The sequence below is a fragment of the Diuraphis noxia genome, unplaced genomic scaffold (genome assembly GCF_037042655.1).
Source record: "Diuraphis noxia isolate RWA-SAM2 unplaced genomic scaffold, SU_Dnox_SAM2 contig0009, whole genome shotgun sequence".
NCBI classification, from domain to species: Eukaryota; Metazoa; Arthropoda; class Insecta; order Hemiptera; family Aphididae; genus Diuraphis; species Diuraphis noxia.
In genome coordinates, this window is record NW_028301719.1 from 490,409 (window position 1) to 514,249 (window position 23,841).

General features: G+C 31.1%; 1 protein-coding gene across 2 annotated transcripts in view; it reads left to right on the top strand.

The window, feature by feature from the left end:
• The window catches only part of LOC149054185 (protein yippee-like 1), a 46,385-nt gene extending 22,878 nt beyond the window's left edge, over positions 1-23,507 (top strand). Inside the window, exons 3-6 of one of the 2 annotated variants that reach the window (XM_089230534.1) lie at positions 50-231; positions 17,656-17,699; positions 17,973-18,081; positions 19,871-23,507. In XM_089230534.1, the coding sequence (XP_089086660.1) occupies positions 50-231; positions 17,656-17,699; positions 17,973-18,081; positions 19,871-19,975 (440 nt within the window). In that variant the 3' untranslated portion in view covers positions 19,976-23,507. The remainder of the gene's footprint in view (positions 1-49; positions 232-17,655; positions 17,700-17,972; positions 18,082-19,870) is intronic. The other variant, XM_015512182.2, reaches the window with a different exon arrangement.
• The last annotated feature ends 334 nt before the right edge of the window (positions 23,508-23,841 follow it).

The following is a 23,841-nucleotide window of genomic DNA, read 5'->3' on the forward strand; positions in this document are numbered from 1 at the left end:
CGCACAGGAACGTTATAATTTATGAGAATTTCGTTTTGTCATGTTTCAGTTACACTGGATGCATTTGAACTTGATGTTTCGACCTGTAATCGAGTGCCGCTGACTATAGAGCATCATGGTCAAGACGTTTCAGGCGTATCTGCCGGACTGCCACAGGACTTACTCTTGCATTCACTGCAGGGCGCACCTGGCAAATCACGACGAACTCATATCCAAGGTATAGTACTAGTGGTAAGTTAGACTATAGTTAGAGGGACGACCGGATTACGATTATGGTGTCGAAAAATGCGATAAAATGATGCGTTTATAATGTGTGATGAACAGAGAGGATGAATGATGCGACGGTGTTTATTATATATACGACAGCAATAATATATACGTATATCAATAACGTTAAACAGTATAAATAATTATTGCTCGTGCATATAATATTATTATAGATTATGTATACTATCATATATAACACTATATATGAATACCTGTAATGGTCGCAGTTGTAAATAAAATCAAGGTTTTATTTTCAAGACCAAACAATATAAAATATACTGCAGTGTATCTATCCGTACGTCATCTATTATATACGCGTTGATTGTGTAATATCAATAAGAGTGCCATAAGGAGCGTATGCTAACGATGGTTTTTACTAATGTGGTTTGGTCGTCAAAACAATATTTACATTCGAACGTTCTAAACACTCGATAACTTCAATAGACTCATCGTATATGGATTTATATACATATTCACGAGTGTGTATTGTACCTATATATATTTTTACTATGCATCATACATAAATTTCACGGGTTATACTTAAAATCAACAAACTGCATACTGTACATATATATATATATATATATAGCACATAAGTCTCATATTATATAGTTATTCGAGTGTTTACATATTGATTTTAAGTGTGTTCATATATATAATATATACTTGGTTCCGTCTGAACCGAGAAAATGAAAGTTGAACGACAGAAATTTAAAAATCCATTAGGAACATATTTTTCGAAACGCGTATTTCATATGGCTCTTTGTTTGAAAAATATATAATATATATGTGTGTATAGTGCACCGTATGTATTTCTCCACAAAGTCGATAAACTGTCGATTGTTGCAACGACCGTTTTGCGGTAATGCCGCGCACTTTGCACATGTGCAACGAATAAAATATAATATTTACGCACAAAAATACACATTGTTCGATATTTTTAGTGTTCTGCATCACTTGTGTGCGTGTTTAATAACATATAATATATATATATTATAATACTTATTATTTTAATGAAGCCCGGGTGGTATTTAAATCTTGTGGCGGCGTTCGATAATAATTCACTGTAATTATATCTCGCGAGCCGCTGCCGCGCATTTGTCTATAGAAAGTCACCATAAATAATCATACGTATATAATAATATCACTAATGATCTGGAATAAGCTCATGTTATATTGTACGGTAGTTTTTTGTGAAGTCCAACGGCCTATGTTGCCGAGGGTCTCGATTAATAGAAAAAAAAAAAAAAATCACTAACGCGCATATAGTCAAATTCGTGCAGTGATCTCCCCAAAACGTTTTTCGACCGGTTAAAATAATAATAATAAGCGAGCGTGCAAAACGGTGCGGGGCCGACAGTTTTTCGTTTGTAAATTTTTTTTCCATTTCTCGCCCGGGTCGTGCAAAACGACATGGTAATGATATTAATATGTACGCCCGTGGTGTGTGCTCGTGCATATATTATTGTTATTTGTTATTATTTAAAGCTCGCGATATGGCGACTCGGCCAGCGGACCGGAAGCAAGCTGATACACGCGCGCGGTAATGCATTATAATACGAGTATATACATATATTATGTGTACGCGCACATTACACATATTATTATTATGTATTCCGGTATTCGATAGTATATACTAGGTATATATATATATATTATACATTTATTTTTACGTTTATGTGCGGCCGTTATTATTGGGTGGGGCCGTGGGGGGAATGCTTTCACTTTCCTCTGCTGTCTCTCTCTCTCTCTCTCTCTCTATCCCGCGGTTTGCTGATATTTATATATTATATATATATATTCTATTTCTACATAATATGCACCCGCGCTAAATCTCGTACATTTGTTACCTATGTATAAAATAATATATAGGTAAAATGTCCTAATTCCGTTGTGTATATATATTGTATACCTACCGCTTGTATTAAAACTCTCTGTCGCCATCACTATATCCGCGCGCGGTGTACAACCTGTCCGCATTCTGGCTCAGCAGCCATCTCCACCGGTGTGGTTTTGTCATCGGCTCGCCTCTTGTCGTCTTGCGGTCGTCGGCATCACTCGTTCGCGACATTACACACAATTGGTTAAATCTATATTATACACTGTGGTCGTATCAATAATAAGATACCGAGATAATATAATTTATAATCTGATATTATCGCCGGAGCACATTTCTAAACGCTCTATAATAATTATAATAATTATAGATAGATACCAGCTATTATAATATATGCGTATGAGTTCGTAAAACTGAAAACGTTCTATTATTATTATATTATATAGCCGTAAGTGGGCAGTTGCGCGATATCCTGTGACCACCGCATACATAATTTACCACAGCATATTAATTTATTTATGTGTGCATATACACAATATTATGCTGCACGCGGTATATTATATTATAACCTACTCCGTTGACCTCTATTCCGACGCACCCTGCAACTCTGTCGCGCGTGAAAATAGTGAGTTTAGCGCAATTATGTACTACTTCTTCCTCTTTGCGAGTTCCTGATTTTCACGAGTTCGATAAAAAAAGAAAAATTGAATTTTAATAATTTTATAAGGAAAATTTAATGATGACTCGTCAAAAATGAAAAGGATATTATTAAGGAAGTTCTAAAAATTAAAAAACGGAAGTTATATTCACTTGGACAAAGTAGAAGCAGAATATTATATGACGTATCTATATATACTACCCTTGTACACAGGACTTTATAGTCTCATTTATACATCTATATACTTTGTACTCTAAGATTCTACTGCAATAATATAGTCGAGCATACGACATATTATTTTAGGATTTCGTGCGCTTGAAAATCCTATAAATTAAAAACGATACTTTTTATTGTTATTATTTTAAGTTGCGGGTTTATGTATTTCGCCATTTCGTTGGTTATGCGATTGTATTAAATCTGCAGTATTATCGTATTAGTATATCGTCATTTTTTTTTTTTTCAAACAATCACAGCCACTCACTGAACATTAGCTAATATGCAGGGTAATGTCTTGTGACGAAGCTGCTTTTATTATATTGGGCGCGTATATATATATACACACACACACACACACGACGAAACAAAAGAAAACGGGTCTTCTGTACCCTGCCACACGTAGTTTGTGTGTAGTTATATAGATATGTATTAACAAAAACAACAACAACAGCTGTTGTAGGAGTACCAGATTGTGGGGTTGATGGGTAGTGGTGCGGGTGATGGTGGTGTCGTAGTAGTAGGTCAAAACCAGAGTTACCGTGGTAACGGAGCTCCGGTCCTCGTCGCGGTGTAATATCCTAAGTCGTTCTCCTCCCCGTCGATTGTGTTCCGCACGGAAATTATAGTATTATATATAATTTTATCATATTACATATATATATATATATACATCAATCCGTGGCTCGAACGAACGACGGCGATGATTTCGTTATATTGACATTCGTTCGATTTTTTTCTCATTTCCGTCCAAACACTGAAAAGGACTCCCAATACACTTATTTAATAATACGTAGAAAAATATAGTTTATCAAAGCGCGAGATTCGATTTTAAATGCGTAAAAACAATAATATATCATATTATGAATATTAAAATCTCTAATGCTTTTAACGAACGTTAAAGTTATTGTTTTCATATATATATGTTATATACATCATCGATTTATTCGTGTACGAGTGTATTGTGTACTTCTATTTTCATAAATATTGCGTTTTAACAGTATTATTTATACCTCTATTTACCGAACAATGTATCGATGTACACATGTTACATATTATGTACATTTTACTTTTTAAGAATCGCGTTTTTTGCGTATTAAAAAAAGAAAAAGAATTGATAAGAACGCGCGCGCCAGTGCATTGCACTTGGAATCTTTCGCGTTGCAGATAATCACCGTCAACTGAGTGTTTTCGAGTTTATAGTCTTTCCGTCGACTGCACAAACCTCTATTACATCTTTGCTCGTACATTAAAACCTTTAGTGCGTACTTGAAAAAATGTGCTTTAACGACAATGAATAGTAAGTAAAAAAAACAAAAACAATTAATTTAATCGCTTTTATTATTATTCGTACTATAAGCATAATATATTATTAATATAATTTTGGGGAAACATTCCACACAAGGCTTATTACGTTTAGTACACTAATTTATAAGTGTATAGAATATTATACTTAAATACGTCATATAAATATTGTGTTAATGATTACCACAATATAAGCTCAGCTCAGCTCTAAATCTACTCGCGAACAAATATTAAATATTATTATTATTGTTATTATAGAAATTTCGATTGACCTATATATCCGCGAACGATGCGCAGAGTTGTTGGTTTCTGTTCAACCGTAAATAATATAAGTTACTTTATTTTGACACCAGTTTTTTTTTTCGCTTTTTATCGTATCAACATTTTTCCATTATAAAATTTTATCACGCGCGAACGCGACTTTTTTTCCTGTCAATGGCGGTGTATAATATGTGGATTCCAGTTTACAAAACTCAATTCATGTCCACAAAACTGTACCGCTGCTGCTCATCTATATATTATTTGTTTTCTATTTTTTTACATTACTGTCGGTACGAAAAAAAATCAATCCATTTCGTATTATTGTATAATAGCTAATATCTCTGTATGTACGCCGTGTGTACAATATATCATAGGACAATGCCCGAGTTTGGTACGGTAATAATATATAATACGTAATATATAATTACTCGTTAACCTAAAATAGGTATAGTTAGTATATTATTCTAATCCGGATGATATAAATAATGTGTAATATTAATGCCACTGATGTTATATTGTTATGATCATTCGATATTACACAATTTTGATTTCTGCCATAGACTCGGTATAGGTACCATGTGCAGTGTATACATATACATACATAACCTATCTAGATAAACATTGTGTTTACGCGTACGAATAAATTAAACATCAACATGACGTCAAAAATCACTTAAACATTATATTTTAAAATATTATACAAATACGCGATCTGTTATAATGCCGCACGTGCATATAACTTTAGATATCTAAAAAAAAAAAAATATTGGATAAACAAAACTATTAGAAGCCATTATTTTTGCATTTATTTCTATAATTAATTAGGAAGATTAAATCCATTGTATAGGGAAGGAATATAGTATAATATCCATGATCTGCCTTCGCATGTTGTATTGTTGATTAAAAAAAAAAAAAAATTGTTTAAATTAAATGCCTTACCCATTATTATATTCAATTTTATTTATTACAATATATTAAGTTAATGAGATAATAGCCACGTATCATAATAAAATATGTCAGTTCAAATTTAAAAATCTTTATTGATATGACGTTAATAGATTATTATATACGTATTATAGCGTATAAAATTATTAGAAATAGTTATCTGTAAAACATAAAAAAAGACATTATAAATATACTTAATCGGCCTAATCAATGGCAATAAATTAAAAGAGATTTATTTTATAGTTTTAAGAACTTAAGATGAATCATGTGCGTGACAGATAATATGAAATATTGTAATCGATTTTTGTTTTTAAGTTTTTAACTACTATGAACTGGCTACAAAATGTAGAGTAGTTATATATTAAGCTATGTACACAACCAATTAATTTTAACGACTGAAATAATCGCCTAAATTACTTCTGCAGTATAGATTAAAATTTACAAGTGACAGAAGACTTGAAATCCTTCGTTTCGCGTCTCGCAACAATATATTGTTCTCCTGTCACTGTCACTGCACTTTTCGAGTTTCACCATATTAATCGCATCCAATCCGTCGTGCTATTTTCACGCGACCATATACATTGTCTGTCGTACGTGTCCCATATTGTATAACGTGATGTTGTCTGTACTGAACTATTGTTCGCTAGTTTTTCAAAACAATATCGTTTTAATGTAGTCATCATCGTGTGTCCAGTTTTATGTAGGTAGGTACTCCTTTTTCACATCGATTTACTTTCTTAATAACCCAAGACTTTTACTCGGGTTTTCGTATCAGACCGCATTATATTGTATTGCTTATTTATTTTCGTTACCAATTATACTGACGGTCTAATTGTTGTATCGTTAAATTTTCATTCGGAGAGTAATAATAAACAAGTGCATTAAGCTACTACGTGTCAAGGACTGTACAAACAGTACGAACTGACATTTTGATACAACGGCTCATGCTGGCTTTTAAAAATAAACTCAAGAAATATAGGTCAATCCCCGCGGGGTCGTTACATACTGGAGGAGGTGCTGTATATTCACACTGTGCAGTGTAAACAAAAACAGTTCTCAATAATGTCAGCCATGTGTTGAGCGAAAAAAAATGTGGTCTCGTGATGTTAACTTTTTTCGTTTATTTTAATACTGAAATTTCTGAAATTCGTTAAATTCGTGCATTCCACTTTTTGTTTGGTATAACACCATTATTTGACGTTTTAATTAACTTTTAAAACTTCGTCACTTACATGCACCTACCTGCGCTCTATATATGTATAGGGATAATCGGGAAAGTTTTTACGAAGCCAACAGCTGTCGAGAAAAAATTAGCATCTTCATATAATATTATTTATTGCAGTACCTATAATCTAATATATTACTATTGTTATATTCTAACTACATCGTGGTGTTGTTTAAAACCCAATAAAATAAAATAATTAGAAATTATTGATAAAAAATTTTTAAAAAAAAACTGTAATCTGGAAGAATATAATATGTATATATTTTATACATCACAGCACCAAAAACAAATACATAACAAAATATGGCATTACGTTTTGTAGTTCGTACTTGAAATATATATAGGTACCTACACATTTTAAGTTGAATTATTGCATATAATATAGACTAGAAAATAAAATATACACAATAAAATAATGGCGTGATTTCGTTTTTCCAAACTTTTCCCGCACGGTCGTATTTTTCCAGGGACCGGCAAAATTGATTTAAAAATAAATAAATGAAGATTTTTTCAATTTTAAACGCTAACCGAATTGGCGCGTTTTACAGACGATGCTTTGGAAAACAAATTTAAAATTCAATTCGGGGGTGGGGCAAGTGCCGGCCGTCTCCCCCCTGGGGACGCCAATGTTTTTCCGGGTCGTCGACTTAGCGCAACAATAATAATACGTATTATATGCTATGAATGTTCCTCATCCGTGAGATCCTCTTATCCCGGACGTGAACCGAAAACGAGTAAAAATATAATAGGTCAAACGGTAGTGTTTTCGAGCGCGCTCCGTATATACGTACGCGTTGTTTGTGTATCATAAGAACCGCGAAAAAACAGCCTCGTGACGTCACCGTAGCACGCGAAACTTGCTCGTGTTGATGTTTTCGTTCAGCTTATCGGTGGCGGCTTGTTTGTATCTGCGCAGTTGTTACCAGCGCGGCGGTACGCCATGTTGTGGCCCACCCGTCGCAGCTCGACGGCGCGGACCACTGTTACCGCGATAGAGGTCACCGCTTGGCGTTTTACATATTATGTGTGTGTGTATTATTATTATTGTTTTTCGACACGCTTGGAATTTAGAAATGAAAATAGCAAAAAAATTTGAAAAAAAACCGTACTCGGAATTTTGATTTTTCGCCAAGTCGACGAAAACCACGTGCTTTAGTGCAGTAAAATTATTACTATATTTATACACCACGTCCTAAAGCGGTCCCTCGACATTTTCTACCGATAACCACATAGAGAAATATTTAAAAAAAAAAACTTTAGATATTAAGTACTCCAAGGGTTTTAAGGTCGGGATGGACATGTGTCATAGCTACTAAGAAAATTTCGTTTTTAAATAACAAAATGTAATTATTAATCAATCGTACGTATTACTACGTAGACACGTAGTCGGATGTAATGCATTTTGATTTATTATTTTATTTGTACATTACTTACGCATACAGCAGTATGCCAATATATGTATTGCAGTCATGCAGTTTATTGCATTTTCAACGCGGTTTTGTGCAAACGCGAAATAAAATGTGCATGTGCAGCACGCGCGCGTTTGTCGTCGTATATAATATTGTATAAACACACTTGACACTGCAGCTTGCGTCAACAGAGCGATTATATTTTTTTTTCAACCGACTCGCCGTCGTTAAACCTCTCTCTGTGTATATATATATATATATCTTGTATTTTACATATTATTATATTGTATTTATGTATGTACATAATGTGCACTTGACATGATGACAAATAAATAATCGCTGCGCAATATTTTTAACAATGAACGCAGAATTACCTATAACCGCAAAAGGCGTTTCGACGAGATTTGCGGTGAACACCTATTCGGTGTAATAATAATAATTAGTAATTTTTACGTATTGTTATCAAACTATTATTATATAGTGTTACGTATCGCATGTTTACGATTCTACACCTTGGATAAAAGACGAATAATAAGTAACCTGGAGTGGGGCAACCATGGGAGAGGAGGTTTAAAGGGTTGTACCTTTTTTATTATTATTTATTATTTCGTCTGTAAAGATTAGGCACCCGCCGCAGATTAGTAACAGTATATTATATTACAGTACAGTATATATTTATATATATATACCACAGCGCAATCATTTTCCCGCAGAGATAAGCCCTAAACTACACTGTACACGCACATTTCACATTTTATAATATTATGTACCTACGTAAAAATAAAATGACATATATTTTTTTCCGATTTGTACGTATTATACAGTTGAATTATATTATTGTTTCGATAGGAAGAATAAATCATTGCGAATAATATTACAAACCGCATTTTACCATATTGACATTATACAACATATAATTAATATTATTTTTGTGCCGCATCGTGTGGTGTAAACGTCTAAAGCACCAATCACATATAAGTTTACCTATCAAAATAATGGCGAGATTAACATATTATTATATTATAGGTATAATAATGTACAAACAAATTTAATTCAACACAAATATTATAAAAAATCAATCACGTGTTTAAATATATGTAATGTCTTATCCGTCATGATATGTAACGTTGATGTAAATGTTGTTTCTAAAATATCTATCTACTATATATTATGTTATATTTAATTTAAATTGTTATCGTATCATTTTTAAACTTATTTTTATTACACAGCCAAGTGTCTTACCATAAATCGAATTATAATATCCATAATCTCCACATACCATGGTTCGAGCTTAAAGCTCAGTTGGTATATTACTACGCAGAACTATATACGTAACAATATTAACATTATATTTTATAAAATCGGCAACAATTAAACTGTCGTTTTTGTATAATATTTTGTTTTGACTATAAACTATTAAACGTTTATATATATATACGAGTATATAATATATATATACATACTTAAAAAAAAAAAAAAACAACATTTAAATATTTAATGATAATAATAATTTAATTAAATAATAATAATAATTTATAATAATAATAAATAAATAAATAAATAATAATAATTTAAAATACTTAATAATATTTAATACTTAAATACCGAGGGACAGTTCAACAATATTTTGATTTTGATTTTTGTTATCACCCATTATACATCGGTGTAACGGGCGCGGGTGGGTACGATCGCTTTTTAATGAAATACATTTTCGGGATTTTCAAATTGATTATATCCACACGAGTAGGTGTTGTTGTGCCGAGAATTTTCAACCGAATTAATTACTATATCGATTTGAACAGATATCTAAACGCCAATATAGGTAGGTACCTACTATCATATTTATACATAATATTATATTATTTACTGGTTATTATTTACTTTTAACAAAAATATAATAAAACTCGTCATTTTTAATAATATACAAATTAGTAAACTCGTATAATGTAGTATATATTTCCGATGGGTATTAATTGTATTCAAAACGAGTGAAAAAAAAAATTTAACTATATAATACATACCTATATACCTATGTATAATAACAAACAACACGTTTAAAATAATAACATTCGCATCGTTAAATATAATGTATTTATTACTTATTGCTTAATAAATGAAAATGGCACTGTCAAAAATGACAATTATAATACAATAACGTATTGATTATGTCCAAATGGTGACAAATGTATTTTGGCGGTGCACTGCAATACCTCAAATTTAATTTTAAAATACAACCGACCGATCGATTTTTTTTTTCTAACTAACTTGTAAAGTATAGGTAGGTACAATATTATTATTATTCTGTATTTTTTCAGCAAACAACAATAATAATAATATAGTTTTGTGTTTTTTCGTTCTGCTGCATTTATTATTCTTATCTCCGTACTGAACTTTATGGTCGTTGCGGTCGAGTCGTTCGTATCCCTATCTAACGATGATTATGATGATAACAGTTATGACCATATACCACAGATACATAGAATAAACTAGATTGCTAACCCTGATACAGTGTCTGTATAATAAATTGGTTGAAGTCATTGGCCGCCATATTTTTAAACGAGGCCAATAATGTTCGTTATCATTTGTGTTTAAAAGATGACGTAGAATTATTTTTATTTTGTAATATTCTCTAAAATTTAAAATAATAATCAAAAAACACTTATAAGGCGTAATTAAAATAAATTGATTCACAAAATTGTAGAAAGTGATAAACAAAAAAAAAAGATTTTGGCGTCAAAATAAATTTATTTATTATCAATATTAAATACGTGTGATAAGACCCATTGGTCTCTTTTTAAATGGCGGATGGTAACCTCAAGTCTTATCACAGTTAGCAATCTAGTTTATTAGTTAGTATTTATTAGTTTATCTGTGCCATATATACTAATTAATTATGATAATGTGTACTATAAATACTGGGCATTATGAAATGTTTCCTTTATGATTGTATCGATTACTATAATATCCTACACGACCGCAATGCATAATAATCGTTTCGGTTCATAGGTCCCCCTCATCGTCCCGCGGCCAGCTGGTAACAAAGTATGATAATGTAATAGATTCGTCCATAAAAACTTTATCAGCCAACGGACTCGATTATTATTCAATTATGATTATTATTATATATGACGCATGTGTGTGTGTGTGTAAACGGTACACCGTCGTCGTACCGTAGTGTGCCTTTTATTCTACCGAGCCGATATAGCGTTTAAGTTCGTTTTTAATCTTTAACTTTTGTGCTGTTCAGTATACGAATAATATGTGATATACGCGACACTGATTGACTTATATCGTCTATTATATGAATCTAAATGACTTTTTTTTCTTTTTGGGGCCCTTTAAGACCATATCTTGCCATAGAAAAAAATCCTCCCCCGTTCTTCTCTATTTTCCGCTACTTCCTCTTTCAATCCATGTCTTCGTAGTCCACCCCTCTAGCACTTAGGAAATCTTTTTCAATTCCATCTTCCCAGCGTAGTCTTGGTCTACTCAGTGGTCTTTTTCTCCTTGGCTTTTCTTGGAGTATACTCTTTGAACCATTGAATCCTGCTTTCTATATATACATACGTGCCCTGTCCATTCCAACTTACTCCGTTTGATCTCGTATGTAATACTTGGTCTATTGAAAAGCTCCGTCAGTTGACATCTAAATGACTATATTATAATATATATAAACATACATACAGTGTGGTTGAATTGGGTTAGGACGAAGGGGGACTGAGCTACTCTTCGTTTTTCTGCATAATACATTATAGCGTACTCCTTAATTATATTCATCAAGGAATAGGGTAGTTATCATTAGATTGATTTTGCTTTGGAACGCTCGCTATAGTTATAAATATATAATATGTCATAGTAATAAATCAATATACTCGAATTTTTAAGTAACGGAATTAAACGTGAACTGCTAAGCTTAAATTTGCTATGTTACGCACTTGGAAGACGGAAACAACAAGATATATATGTGTGAAGCGTCCTCTTAAATGATAATCAAATTATAAAAATAAAAATATAGCACCATAGAAATTATAATAAATTAATAAACTAATTTCAAATGTAATTTTGATACTAAAAATTTTAAAATCCGCTGTATCGTTATATATATATATATAATATATATTATGTATAATATTAACGTACATTGAAATCCACGTATTAATAAAAATTATTTTTGACATAAGTTTGTGCCGTCCTCCCTCGTTGTGTGAACCTATAACCTGTGAAAAAATATAGTTGGGTTACGTAAAAAAAAATTTGTTGAAGAGCTCCGTCCCTCTGCGCACCTACCAATTTAAACACTGCATTTATATGTATAAGTATAATGAAGAGTTTTCACCTGCAGCTGTCCCCCCCTCCCTGAAAAAACCGCTTAACCCCATTTTATTAAACTAGTTGACCTCTAAATCGTCCGACCGCGTGATGGATAGAAAATTCAAAATGGTATTATTATTCTACCACTTGAGGATATAAAACTAACATAATTTTATAACAATAACAGTAACCGGCGACGGCACTGTTTTTGTGGTATTTGGTATCGTTTTTAATTAAATTAAATATAATAATACACATTCGTTGTTGCGTGGTATGTCGTATATATACAACAATAGTGCTGTGAGCATATTATTATAATTTATAATGCATTTATATAATATACATATATGCAATATCGTAACAATATAAAACTTTAAAGGCACCGCGTCGAGTGCGTTTTATGATCTGCTCTCATCGACTTAACATAATATATAGTAGGCAAATAAGGTCGACTATCGATAACTCCAAGTTCAAAGGAAAGACATTTTTTTATTTCGAATTATCAAAAACCGATGACTTACTTAGTGTTGTGGCGTTTGAACTTCAGCACATTTATTTATTTGTTTTTATCACCATCGAGAGTCGACTACGTATTTCGCTTATATCGAATAATATTCGCATAGGTCATCCTTCTAGATTTCTTGCAGGTCCAGTATTGTATTGTACTGCTGTTGGTAATTCGTTATTATTATATTATATTCAAATAATTTATATATTTTATACCAAGAGGGGCGTGTATGATATAACCTGTTTGATCTCATATTTTCCAACACACGTTAGCCCACTTGTTTTTTTTTTCTTTCTGAAATCAATTATTGTCATACAATTGCACGCAATGAAATATAATAAGGCGTATATTATTATAATGGGCCTATTGTAAAAACTTAATAAGCCACACGTGTCTAAATAAAATATGATAATTTAATATTATAATATATAATCGCGTGCTCTTATCAGCAGGCACCTATATTATAATATTATAATAGTTTATTAATTTGTATCGTGTGTATAAATACATATACGACAGGGGCCCTCGTGTTCGATACGAAACGGGTAACCGCAGTAAACCAGCTGTAGAATATCCCGGACGAGCATCATCTAAAAAATTCCCATCCCATTAAATATATATTTTTTTTTTCCATAATTATTTTTTTACGGAATTCGAAAGAGCCTGTACAGCAGCAGTCGGCGACGAAATATTATGATAATAATTGGACTCGTCTGGCGTGGGCCAGCTTTGTATAACGCGGTATGGGCGGGTTGTGCGTCGCGGCAAACGTCTTGAATTAATTCAAAGCGTAAATAATGTTCAATCGTATTATTATATTACATTTTATACATTATTACCATGACAAATATTATAAATATAATAACAATGATAGTAATATAATATTGTGCAGCGATCAAAAGCCGATCGCTACAGTTATATAATAATTCGTCGTGCCCGATTTTGTCTTGCGATCCATCGTCGTCGATTTCGTTACGCATCGTTACGCGTTATATTATTATGGTAAATTAATATCAAATAAAACGCATTATAAATGGTTAACCTCCAACGCGAACGGGTAGGTACCGCATACCGCACAATGGGACGATGGTATATTATCTATTATACTTACCTTTTATTATTATTATAAACGCGTCTAATAATAATTAATTATGATATCGCCGAGGACGAGGAGTATCGTTTTTATAGTGGTTCACGTTCACATCCGTTGTAGCCGGCCATATAACGTTTCTACGATGTGAACACTAAACGAGATCGTAAAAAATCAAAATCGTCCGGACCGTACAATAGGCGTCTGTCTGTCTAGTGTCTGCGCTTCCGCCGCGTAAAGGCATACGTGTAGAGTACGATGGGACATGTATATATTAAATTGTGTGAATTATAGTCATTATTCGTCATCAACACACGTCTCGGACTCGCCTAAACACGACGTACAAAAGAGTCTTAAAACAATTTATTTTATAAACATAATATATTATTGGAATGCGACGTACCTACCTATATATAGGGCTATATAGTTGCGTCGTTTGATTATTTTTTGGCCTACCCACGTCGTTTATATACTATTAAAAATAATAATATATATATAGTGTCTATACCTATATACACATATATATACCGCGTATGTGGTTATTTTCTGGTTGATTGACTATATATATACACATTTTACTATACGTGGGTACTGGGTGTATATATATATATAGCTACCCCCGCCGAATCGATATAATAACATTTTAATGATATAATGTGAGAACTCGTCGGCAATAGTTGTGCAGGTTGTGCGGTCCGTATAGAAACGGTGATTTGCCATGAACCCTAAAAAACCCAATAATATTCGTTTACGGCCGTTGTCAACCATAAAATATTATACTGTTATTAATGTCCATCATCGTTGTTAACCTCCGTAGTCGCATTATTAGAATAACGTACCGTTTTGTTCAGGTGCGAACGGTTTTTGGCGAAACGGGAAAAGTTTTGTTCAGCCGTTTTGTTAAATTTTTACGATAACTAAAAAAAACTATGGAACACCTTCCGCCTATTGGAAAATCGCAGCCGTATCTCTTATATATATATATATATATATATATATATATATATATATAGGGCACATGATTTTCATTAAAAATTCCGTCTTCACATCTTTTTTTCACTATAGTGATCAAGTACAACTGCAGTCGTCTTCCGATCGCATGATGTTTTAATGTTTGGACCGAAATTGTTTGAAGTAAAACGTTCTATTATTTGCTGCAGCCTGCATCTATTAACTATTTTTTTCATCAATTTTTTTCTTTTTTTTTAATTGCGATCATGGCACTGGAATGACAACGACACTGCTTATTATTTCGAAAAACTCAACGATCGCCTGTCAACAAACCGCTGCAAAGTCCTACATAATATTATCTATACTGAGCAGCACATAGGTACAGCGGCGGTGCAATATTGGCGCATCATAATACAATTAACAGAGAATTGCATTAGATGATGCATTTTGACGCACGTCATTTTCGTAGAATCATATAAACGGGTCTTACGATCTGGGTATAGGGCATAGGCAGTGTTGTTTCAAGTTTTAATAACATCGCAATAACTACTGTTATTGGCTGTTGCGCGTAACAATGGCCCATTATGTTATTATATTTTTAATCAATGAAATCACACCCATATGTATATTGTTGATTAAATTACCTTTTGCAGTTCCGGACTGTACAGTAATTTTATCTCGGTAGATATCGGGTTTAGTTTTAGTTTTTTCATTATTTTTGTCAAATCAATTGTAAAAATACTTGGTGTATTGAAACAATTATATTAATAAATAAAATAAAAAATAATGGTAGTAATAATAATATTATGCACAAATCGTGTTTCTATTTTAAATCGTTTACATAAATTCATCGCAATCAAAGCGCGCCGGAAAATTGGAGCTATTTTATATTATAGTCATTCGTCATCATCGGTTGCTCGTATACAGTGTAGTCCCGCGAGAATTTAGTAATTTACCCATCGCGATATCTCCCGAAATAATGGAGATATCAAAATTCTAGTTTTGTTTTGTTCGTCAACATTTTTTTTTCATTAATTTCCTGATTTTTAATATTTTATTCTAGTTTTGAAGAAATAAAAATATATGATTACAACTGCTGAAATAGTTTAACCGGACGTACGAGCACGCGCACGTCGCGGAGTTTCACATGTTTGATAGCACTATACACGGTTTTACTGTAATTCGCAATTTTTCTCAAAATTAAAAAAAAATTTTAAATCGGGAAATTAACGAAAATAAAATGTCGAAACGTCAATATTTCCAGAATAATAAACTCTACAAAATGACTATAGTGATTTTTTTTTTTGGAAATAAATAAAAAAATGTATTTTAAACTTTTTTACCGAAACATTATAATATGAATATGAAATAATTGTAGTTGTTATCACGAAACCAGAATTTTGATATCTCCATTATTTCGGGAGATATCGCAATGGGTAAGTCTTCACGAGACACCCTGTACCTACCTATTGTGTACGTTTAAAAAAAAAATGTCCATTTAATGTTTTATAACCTACAATTAATCGTGCCGGATTGTATTATACCACCACGGTTATCTGGGGTATGATGTCACGAGTCGATGTACTCGATAGTAAGTAAATGAAAAATAATCTATATTTTTTAATTGCCCTTTTCCGTAACCTTATCGAAATTTATAAATGCAATAAAATGGGTTTTTTTTTTTTAAACTATAGCGACATAATGACGAGTGACGAGGTTAATGGTCGCGCCGGATCGGTTCGAAAACTGATTTGTCATAAAATAACAAACAGGACATTGGTTTCAATTTACTGTGGCGACAGAATATCGATATAATATCTGTACAATAATGTGTGTTGCTCATTTTGTGTTCGACGATAGCCTGTAACAGGAGATAATATAATTTATTATGGTTTAAACATAATATGTAGACATTGTATCAATCATTTTGTCAGGCTAATGACCATACAATATGTCTTAGCCTTAAAACGGTAACAAAAAATAGATAATTAATGTTTTGTCGACTTTTTAGTTTGCGTTTTAGAAAAAAAATAAAAACAACACGTAATATATTTTATTCCATACCTATTAATTATTATACACAATTAATTAGCACGGTGGCGGCTCGAAGGGAGTATATTTGAATCACGTGATTCGCAAAAATATTAATGGGTGGCTGGACCATTTTTGCAGGCTGGTATTTAAATATTAAATTATAAATAATAAATATAATATGTGTACTCAGCAGATAATGTACAATAATAAATAATAACTAATAACTATATTTTAGGGTGGGTGGTGTAAAAATATTAAACGTGATTCGAGGGGAAAAAAGTTCAAGCCGCCACTTATTATTAGCATTTGTACAATCGAGATATTCCGTATAGGTTTATATTATGACGAGGTATATTATTCTGTAATAGTAAGATAATGTGAAGTATTTAATTTTATAATTAAAAACTAAAAATAATTTAATATATCGAATAATTGGTATTACAAAATATGTAAAAATTAGTTTATCTATAATGGGTGCTTTATCTAATGCAATATTGTGTAGAGTATTTATATGCACTTTTATAACAATATGCATTGTACGTCATACTAAATTATTAACTAGCATTTTAGTCGATTTTATTGTTGTTGTTATTACGTCGTTTTTTTAATAATTTTTTTTTTCTTATTTTTTATTGTTTCAGTCTTTTCAAGGCAGTCAAGGAAGAGCATACCTTTTCAATTCTGTGTGAGTATAATTATTTTTATTGTTTTACTGTATAACGTTGCCTTTTTCGGGACTTGAATTAATAAGTGAAGTACAATAATTATATTTCGTTAGCGGCTATAGTCACTCTCTCAGTATAGGTTTGTAGATATTAATAAATAATATAATATAACTACATTTACGTTTCTACGTTTTGTTGAACGTCATCGCTCGGGTTCCCATTAAATTGTTTTCCCACCTCGTTCAACATAAACTTTAACGTAAATATTGACTTTTGTTCGTCCTCCTTTATAGTGTAAACGTCGGATGCGGCCCGGCAGAAGAAAGGATATTGTTGACCGGACTACATGCAGTCGCCGATATATATTGTGAATGCTGTAAGACCACCCTGGGTTGGAAATACGTGAGTGTACAACTACTGTGTATTTATTACTATATGACAATAATTATCACGTACGACGTGAAAGTGCGCAATAGCATCTTAACAAGTCAGAGTATTATAAAAACCGAAATTACGATTTCAAAAAAAATAGATTTCAAAATAGGCACCTTGCACCTACATAATGTTATCACCGCGAGAGTTTTTTTTTAAACATTTTATAGAACTTTATACATTGTATAAAAATAAACATTACATCAGTCGGCTTACATTTCTCAAGCATCACAAGAGATCTTTCCCGTCGAATCGCCCATCTGCGAATCACATATAATAATGCATTTTAATTTCTTTGAACTCAAACCAATGTTTACAAATATCGTTTCACCGTAAAAATAATCTTATTAACTATATTATAATTTGTGAACCAACTCTGCAGTTTTCATAATAATAATATTGAACTTAGTGACTGACTACCGGCAACTAAGAAAATGCTATAGAAAGAATTTTCTCAGAAGATTTAAATAAAGTTGAAAATGTATAATTCATCGTTTTTTTTTCAAACGCATTCCACGAAGTGTTCCGCTGTGATTACTCATTCTGTAGTTGAGTTTTGTTTATTAGTTACGTAATCAATTATTTAATTTTCATAAGTAATATGTTAGTACACATTTATTAAAATATTATAATATTTAATTATTTGAACTGTACCTGAATCGAGGTTCGGGATGCTTCACCAAGCATTTTCACCCCGTTTTAATGAGTTTATTGAAATTCTGATTTTTGAATTTTCATGTATACATAAAGATTACGCATATTATTTTCAAATTCCTTAGAATTTATTGTGCTACTTATTAATGCCAATACCACATCACGGAGTCCGATCTTTGTTTTGTTTTTAAAACATTAAGATTGTCCTGTCTATGTTGGTAAAAATTGAGTTCAATTTTTGTTTTGCTTTCTCGTCCTGTGTGAACCTGGCATTAAGAGTGTCCTCTGGAGATAAAAATTTCTGTTTTTCAAATGAGAATCTACCTTCTTACTGTGTAAATTATTTAATGGATAATTTTTTTGAAATTTTTTGTAGATGTACATAAATCAAAATTCCAGTATCGGATATAATATTTAGTATACAAGACCGTTTCATAATTAATTTAAAAAAAAATTCGATAGATTATAATAATATTAATAACTAAATTGTTAAAATACTCATATCTTCCAAACCCATTATCTACACAAAGTCAATTAACTTAAAAACTACTCTTTCGAATTTGATTTTTATGTATTGAAGTATATAGGTACTCTGATAAAAATATTCCGTTTTATATAATCCGTATATTGTCACACAAAAAAGTGAAAAACTTAATATATGAAAATGATTCAACATGCCTATTATATCATAATATGATCTTAAGGGATAAATGCTGTTTTGAAAAATGACTAAAAATTATGTAAATAAATATTTTCAAAAACTATAAGCAAAAAAAAAAAAAAAAAATGATTGTTCTTCCACAAAAGAACATAATATAAAGGTGAACTCTCGCCTATAAAAAACACTAACATAATAATTATTTAAACTCACTGTGGTTATATTTGTGTCCTCGTTTTTGTTCTCGCAGTACCTAATACCTATATATAATACTTGCAGCTAAAGTCATTATTATTTTTGTTCCCCTTACAATATGCGCGGTATAATATTATAATACGTGTGGGGTTATTCGTAACGCCTACGCGTACAGAGTGCACTATGAACAACAAAAATTCATAATATTATTATTATGTTATAATGATTTTGGTGTGTACATGTGTGTTGCAGGAACACGCGTTCGAATCCAGTCAGAAGTACAAGGAGGGCAAGTACATAATCGAAATGGCACACATGATCAAAGAAAACGGCTGGGAGAGTCCGCCGAAGAAATAAACTCATCTATACCCTCTATCTCTCTCTCTCTCTCTCTCTCTCTCTCGTCAAATCTCTTTGTTTTTCCCCATCCCCCCTTGGCCTACCCACCACCCGAGCACCCGAAAAATTCACACTCTCTCTTTCTCTCTCTCCTGTTTTTTTTTTCCGTTCGTCCGACCTCGAAAAAAGTTTGACGTTTTTCCGGGCATTCCGTCGTGGCGTCAGGTCATCGCAGAGTTATGGCGGCCACGGCGCTAGACGAAAAACCGAATAGAATAATAATAATTATTATGTTAATTGACGGCTGTCATATAATATTTTCGCCATCGTCCTATTGTGGAGCTCCGCTGGATATGCAAAATATGCGGTCGCCTCGGCAAACGACGGGGGAAATCTCAATTAATACGCGCCGGAGTTAACGTTAGACGGTTAGCTTATACGGACTTATTATCGATGTAGTATATAGTGATTAACTAATGGTGTACCTATTTAAAATATTAAGTATTTATGTGATAACGTGATCGTATTTATAAGAGTATAATATTTATATATTTATATATATATATATAACAAAAGCCGGCACTGTAATTCGGTTTCAAAAGAAACACACAAAATTAGAGATATTGTATTATACACACCTCCCGAGGCTTTTTCGATACATATATATTATTATGGCCACGTAAACAGATTTATCGGTTTATTGATGTTTCGATATAGTGAAAAAATGTTTAACTATTTATACATATTTTTGCGTTGTATACAAATAACATTGATGAAAAACAATATAAATTTATCTATTTTATTTATTTTATCTCGATCAGTTCGTTACAAAAGATATGAGCTATTATTATTAGGTATATACAACGAAAATCAATAAATGATAATTATTACCACCTATATTATAATATAAACTATAAATTCAAAAAATTAACGCAGGGTTTCGTTTTAAAACAATGTTTTTGTAAAATTGATTTCGATTTTATTTTTATCTAAATATTAATTGTTCTTAAACAAATAGATCATCCGGTCAATGGCGTATTGCTTGGTAAGAATTTTGAGAAAAAACTATTTTTATTTTCTATTTTTGTGTTGTTCAAATTCGTTTAAGATATGATAATATTATATTAGGACTAACCGTGTAACGTGTAACCATACTAACCCATTAAAAAATAAAAAGCAAAATTCTTGATAAAAAAAAAAAATTTAATTAAATCGTGCTGCTTACAATAATCTACCGGTTCTCTAATAATTTAATAATATCACTATATATAATAATAATACATAGATCGGTTTAATAGACATAATAATATATAATATATATATATTTTATATAAATATAAAAGCACAGTTTTTTATCCGTCGGCTTTATCTCGTAACAAAATCATATTAATAACATGGCATATCGGTTGGTATAGGTAGGTACAGTATTTTCAGATAGTCATAAGCCTAACACAATTATCGGTATAATAATGTTATTTTTCACGTACAGGTTACACTGTCGTTATTATATGGTATATGGTATATGCCATATGCGGTTGGTTTTTATTTGTATGAACGGACGAGTAGGTTTAATACAGTTCGTAACACGACATTTGGTTTTAACACCGTAACAGAAATTCATCTATACCATATAACATATACCAATGGATAACATATTGTATAACAGTGGGCGCTAGTGTACGTCGACTAAATGTGTAGGTAGATAATTGTACTTTAGCATTAAAGCGCATATAAGTAGTATATTGTATTAAAAGCCAAAATAATTATAAAATATTTTATAGAAATAATAATAATAACTTCTGTATCCAATATCATACGAAATTATTATATTAGTAGTATTTAAAATAAGATATTATTTTTTTATATTTACGACGTAGTGCTATACTTCAAATCATTGTACTTAAAACTAAAACTGGTCTCAAAAACAAACAAAATCCAAAAAAATTAAGTAAAATATATATTGTAACAGTAGTCGCTCTAAATCCATCATCGCTATGCTAGCAATTTAAAAATAAATTTCCATTTTATTATTGTCATCGACTCGATTTTTTTCCAACTATACCTATATTAATTTGTATTTTTTTTTTTTTTTGTTTACTATATTAAAGTTCCTGTGAAAACAACAAACTTTTCCACTTGTCCTTGACAAAACTGATCTCAAAATATAATGAAATATTTTTTTATTATGTTTTCATTAACTAACAGAATGGGCGGAGTTATATGAATATCTTACTGGAAACGTAAAATTCTGTACACTGGACTAATAGAGATATGCAATTGGCAATTAGCACAACTCTGCTATTTATAAAATAGAATAATATGATCTTCTTGGGAATCGTTTGTAATTTACGTTCTCGTCCTAATTATATATTTCGAATCACATCTTTGTGTGATTTGCCTATAATATTGCTTTGTGCGTATTCGCCGAAAATCATTTCAAACTGATCAAGTGCCTATATTATATAACTTTTAAATATCCAAATATATCAATGCAATCGATCGACAGTTAATATTGATTTATCGCGGACGAGTAAAAAAAATAAAAAAATATGTATACATATAATATACGCCCAAATAATATGTTATATATTTATCATAATGGCAGGTTCATATTTTCAAATAGAAATTCGTTTTCTCTTTCTTTCTTTTTTGTCGATCGGCTTTCATTTTATTCATCGGCTAAAACCTTTATGTTCATTCACGTAATCGATGACCAACCCTGATCCCTTTGTTTCCCGTGATCAGTAGACATAACGCGTTCTATACAATATTATATATCAATCTCTTCACTTTTACTATTATTATTTTATAAATTTTTAAAAATATCTAGTCTAGTGCCTATTATATATATTTCAATAGCATAATATTATTATTCGTGTTTCAGTAGGTTCCCACGTGGAAATCAATAAGTACTATATTCTTAGCATTATTAGTCTAATCAATAATAGTGAGATATATTGTGCTAGGGATCAAATTACGTATTATATATGTTAAGTTATTAGATTGTAATACAAGTATTTCAATGTGTATAAGATAGAGTTATATGTGCTTTCATTGATATAATTGTTAGTATGTAAGTAGGTACATAAAATCCCATTTAAAATTATTGTGTTGATACATTTCCAAAAATATTAGCTGTATTTTTGTGTAGTGTACACGTCAAAAGTATTCAAATTATTTTAAATATTTGTCGAGAAAATCATTTTTGTTTAAAAATATATTTAAAATACATCAATACTTATGTTATAACCATAATATTATACACTTACGTATAAAAAAATTGTGTGCGTTGTACATCTGTTTGTCTGATGTTGGAAATAGGAAGTTTTGATGCTATCCACAAAAAAATTTTTTTTGTTGTTTAAGTTTTATAAATAATATAATTATTAAGTTATTTTAACGTATTGTTTTTTAAAAATTTTATACTTAACATCTATGTTTAATGTTTATATATTAAGTTTCGATTTAGGAACGTAAACCTATTATTTTGAGTTGTGATTTTTTTTTCAGAATGTGTATGATAATTAAATAAAATTAAATAACTTGTGAATGCTGCATTTTATTCAATTCAATTGTTACCTGACCATAATTATTAATATCATAGGTGCTATTTGAATGTGTCAATAGAACCTGCAAAACAAAATGTACAAAATAATATATTATTATAATATTTTCATTAACTGCTAAATAACTATATATTATATAAATAGCTATATGAGCTGCTAAATGCATAAAACCATATTAAAGTTATAGCGACGAGTATTGACGCATGATTGTACGGAGACCTTGAAACACTACTTTATTTTTATTTTATTAAATCATCATAAATTAACAATATAAAGATATTAACTCATATATACTATTTTATGATTATCAATCCCTTT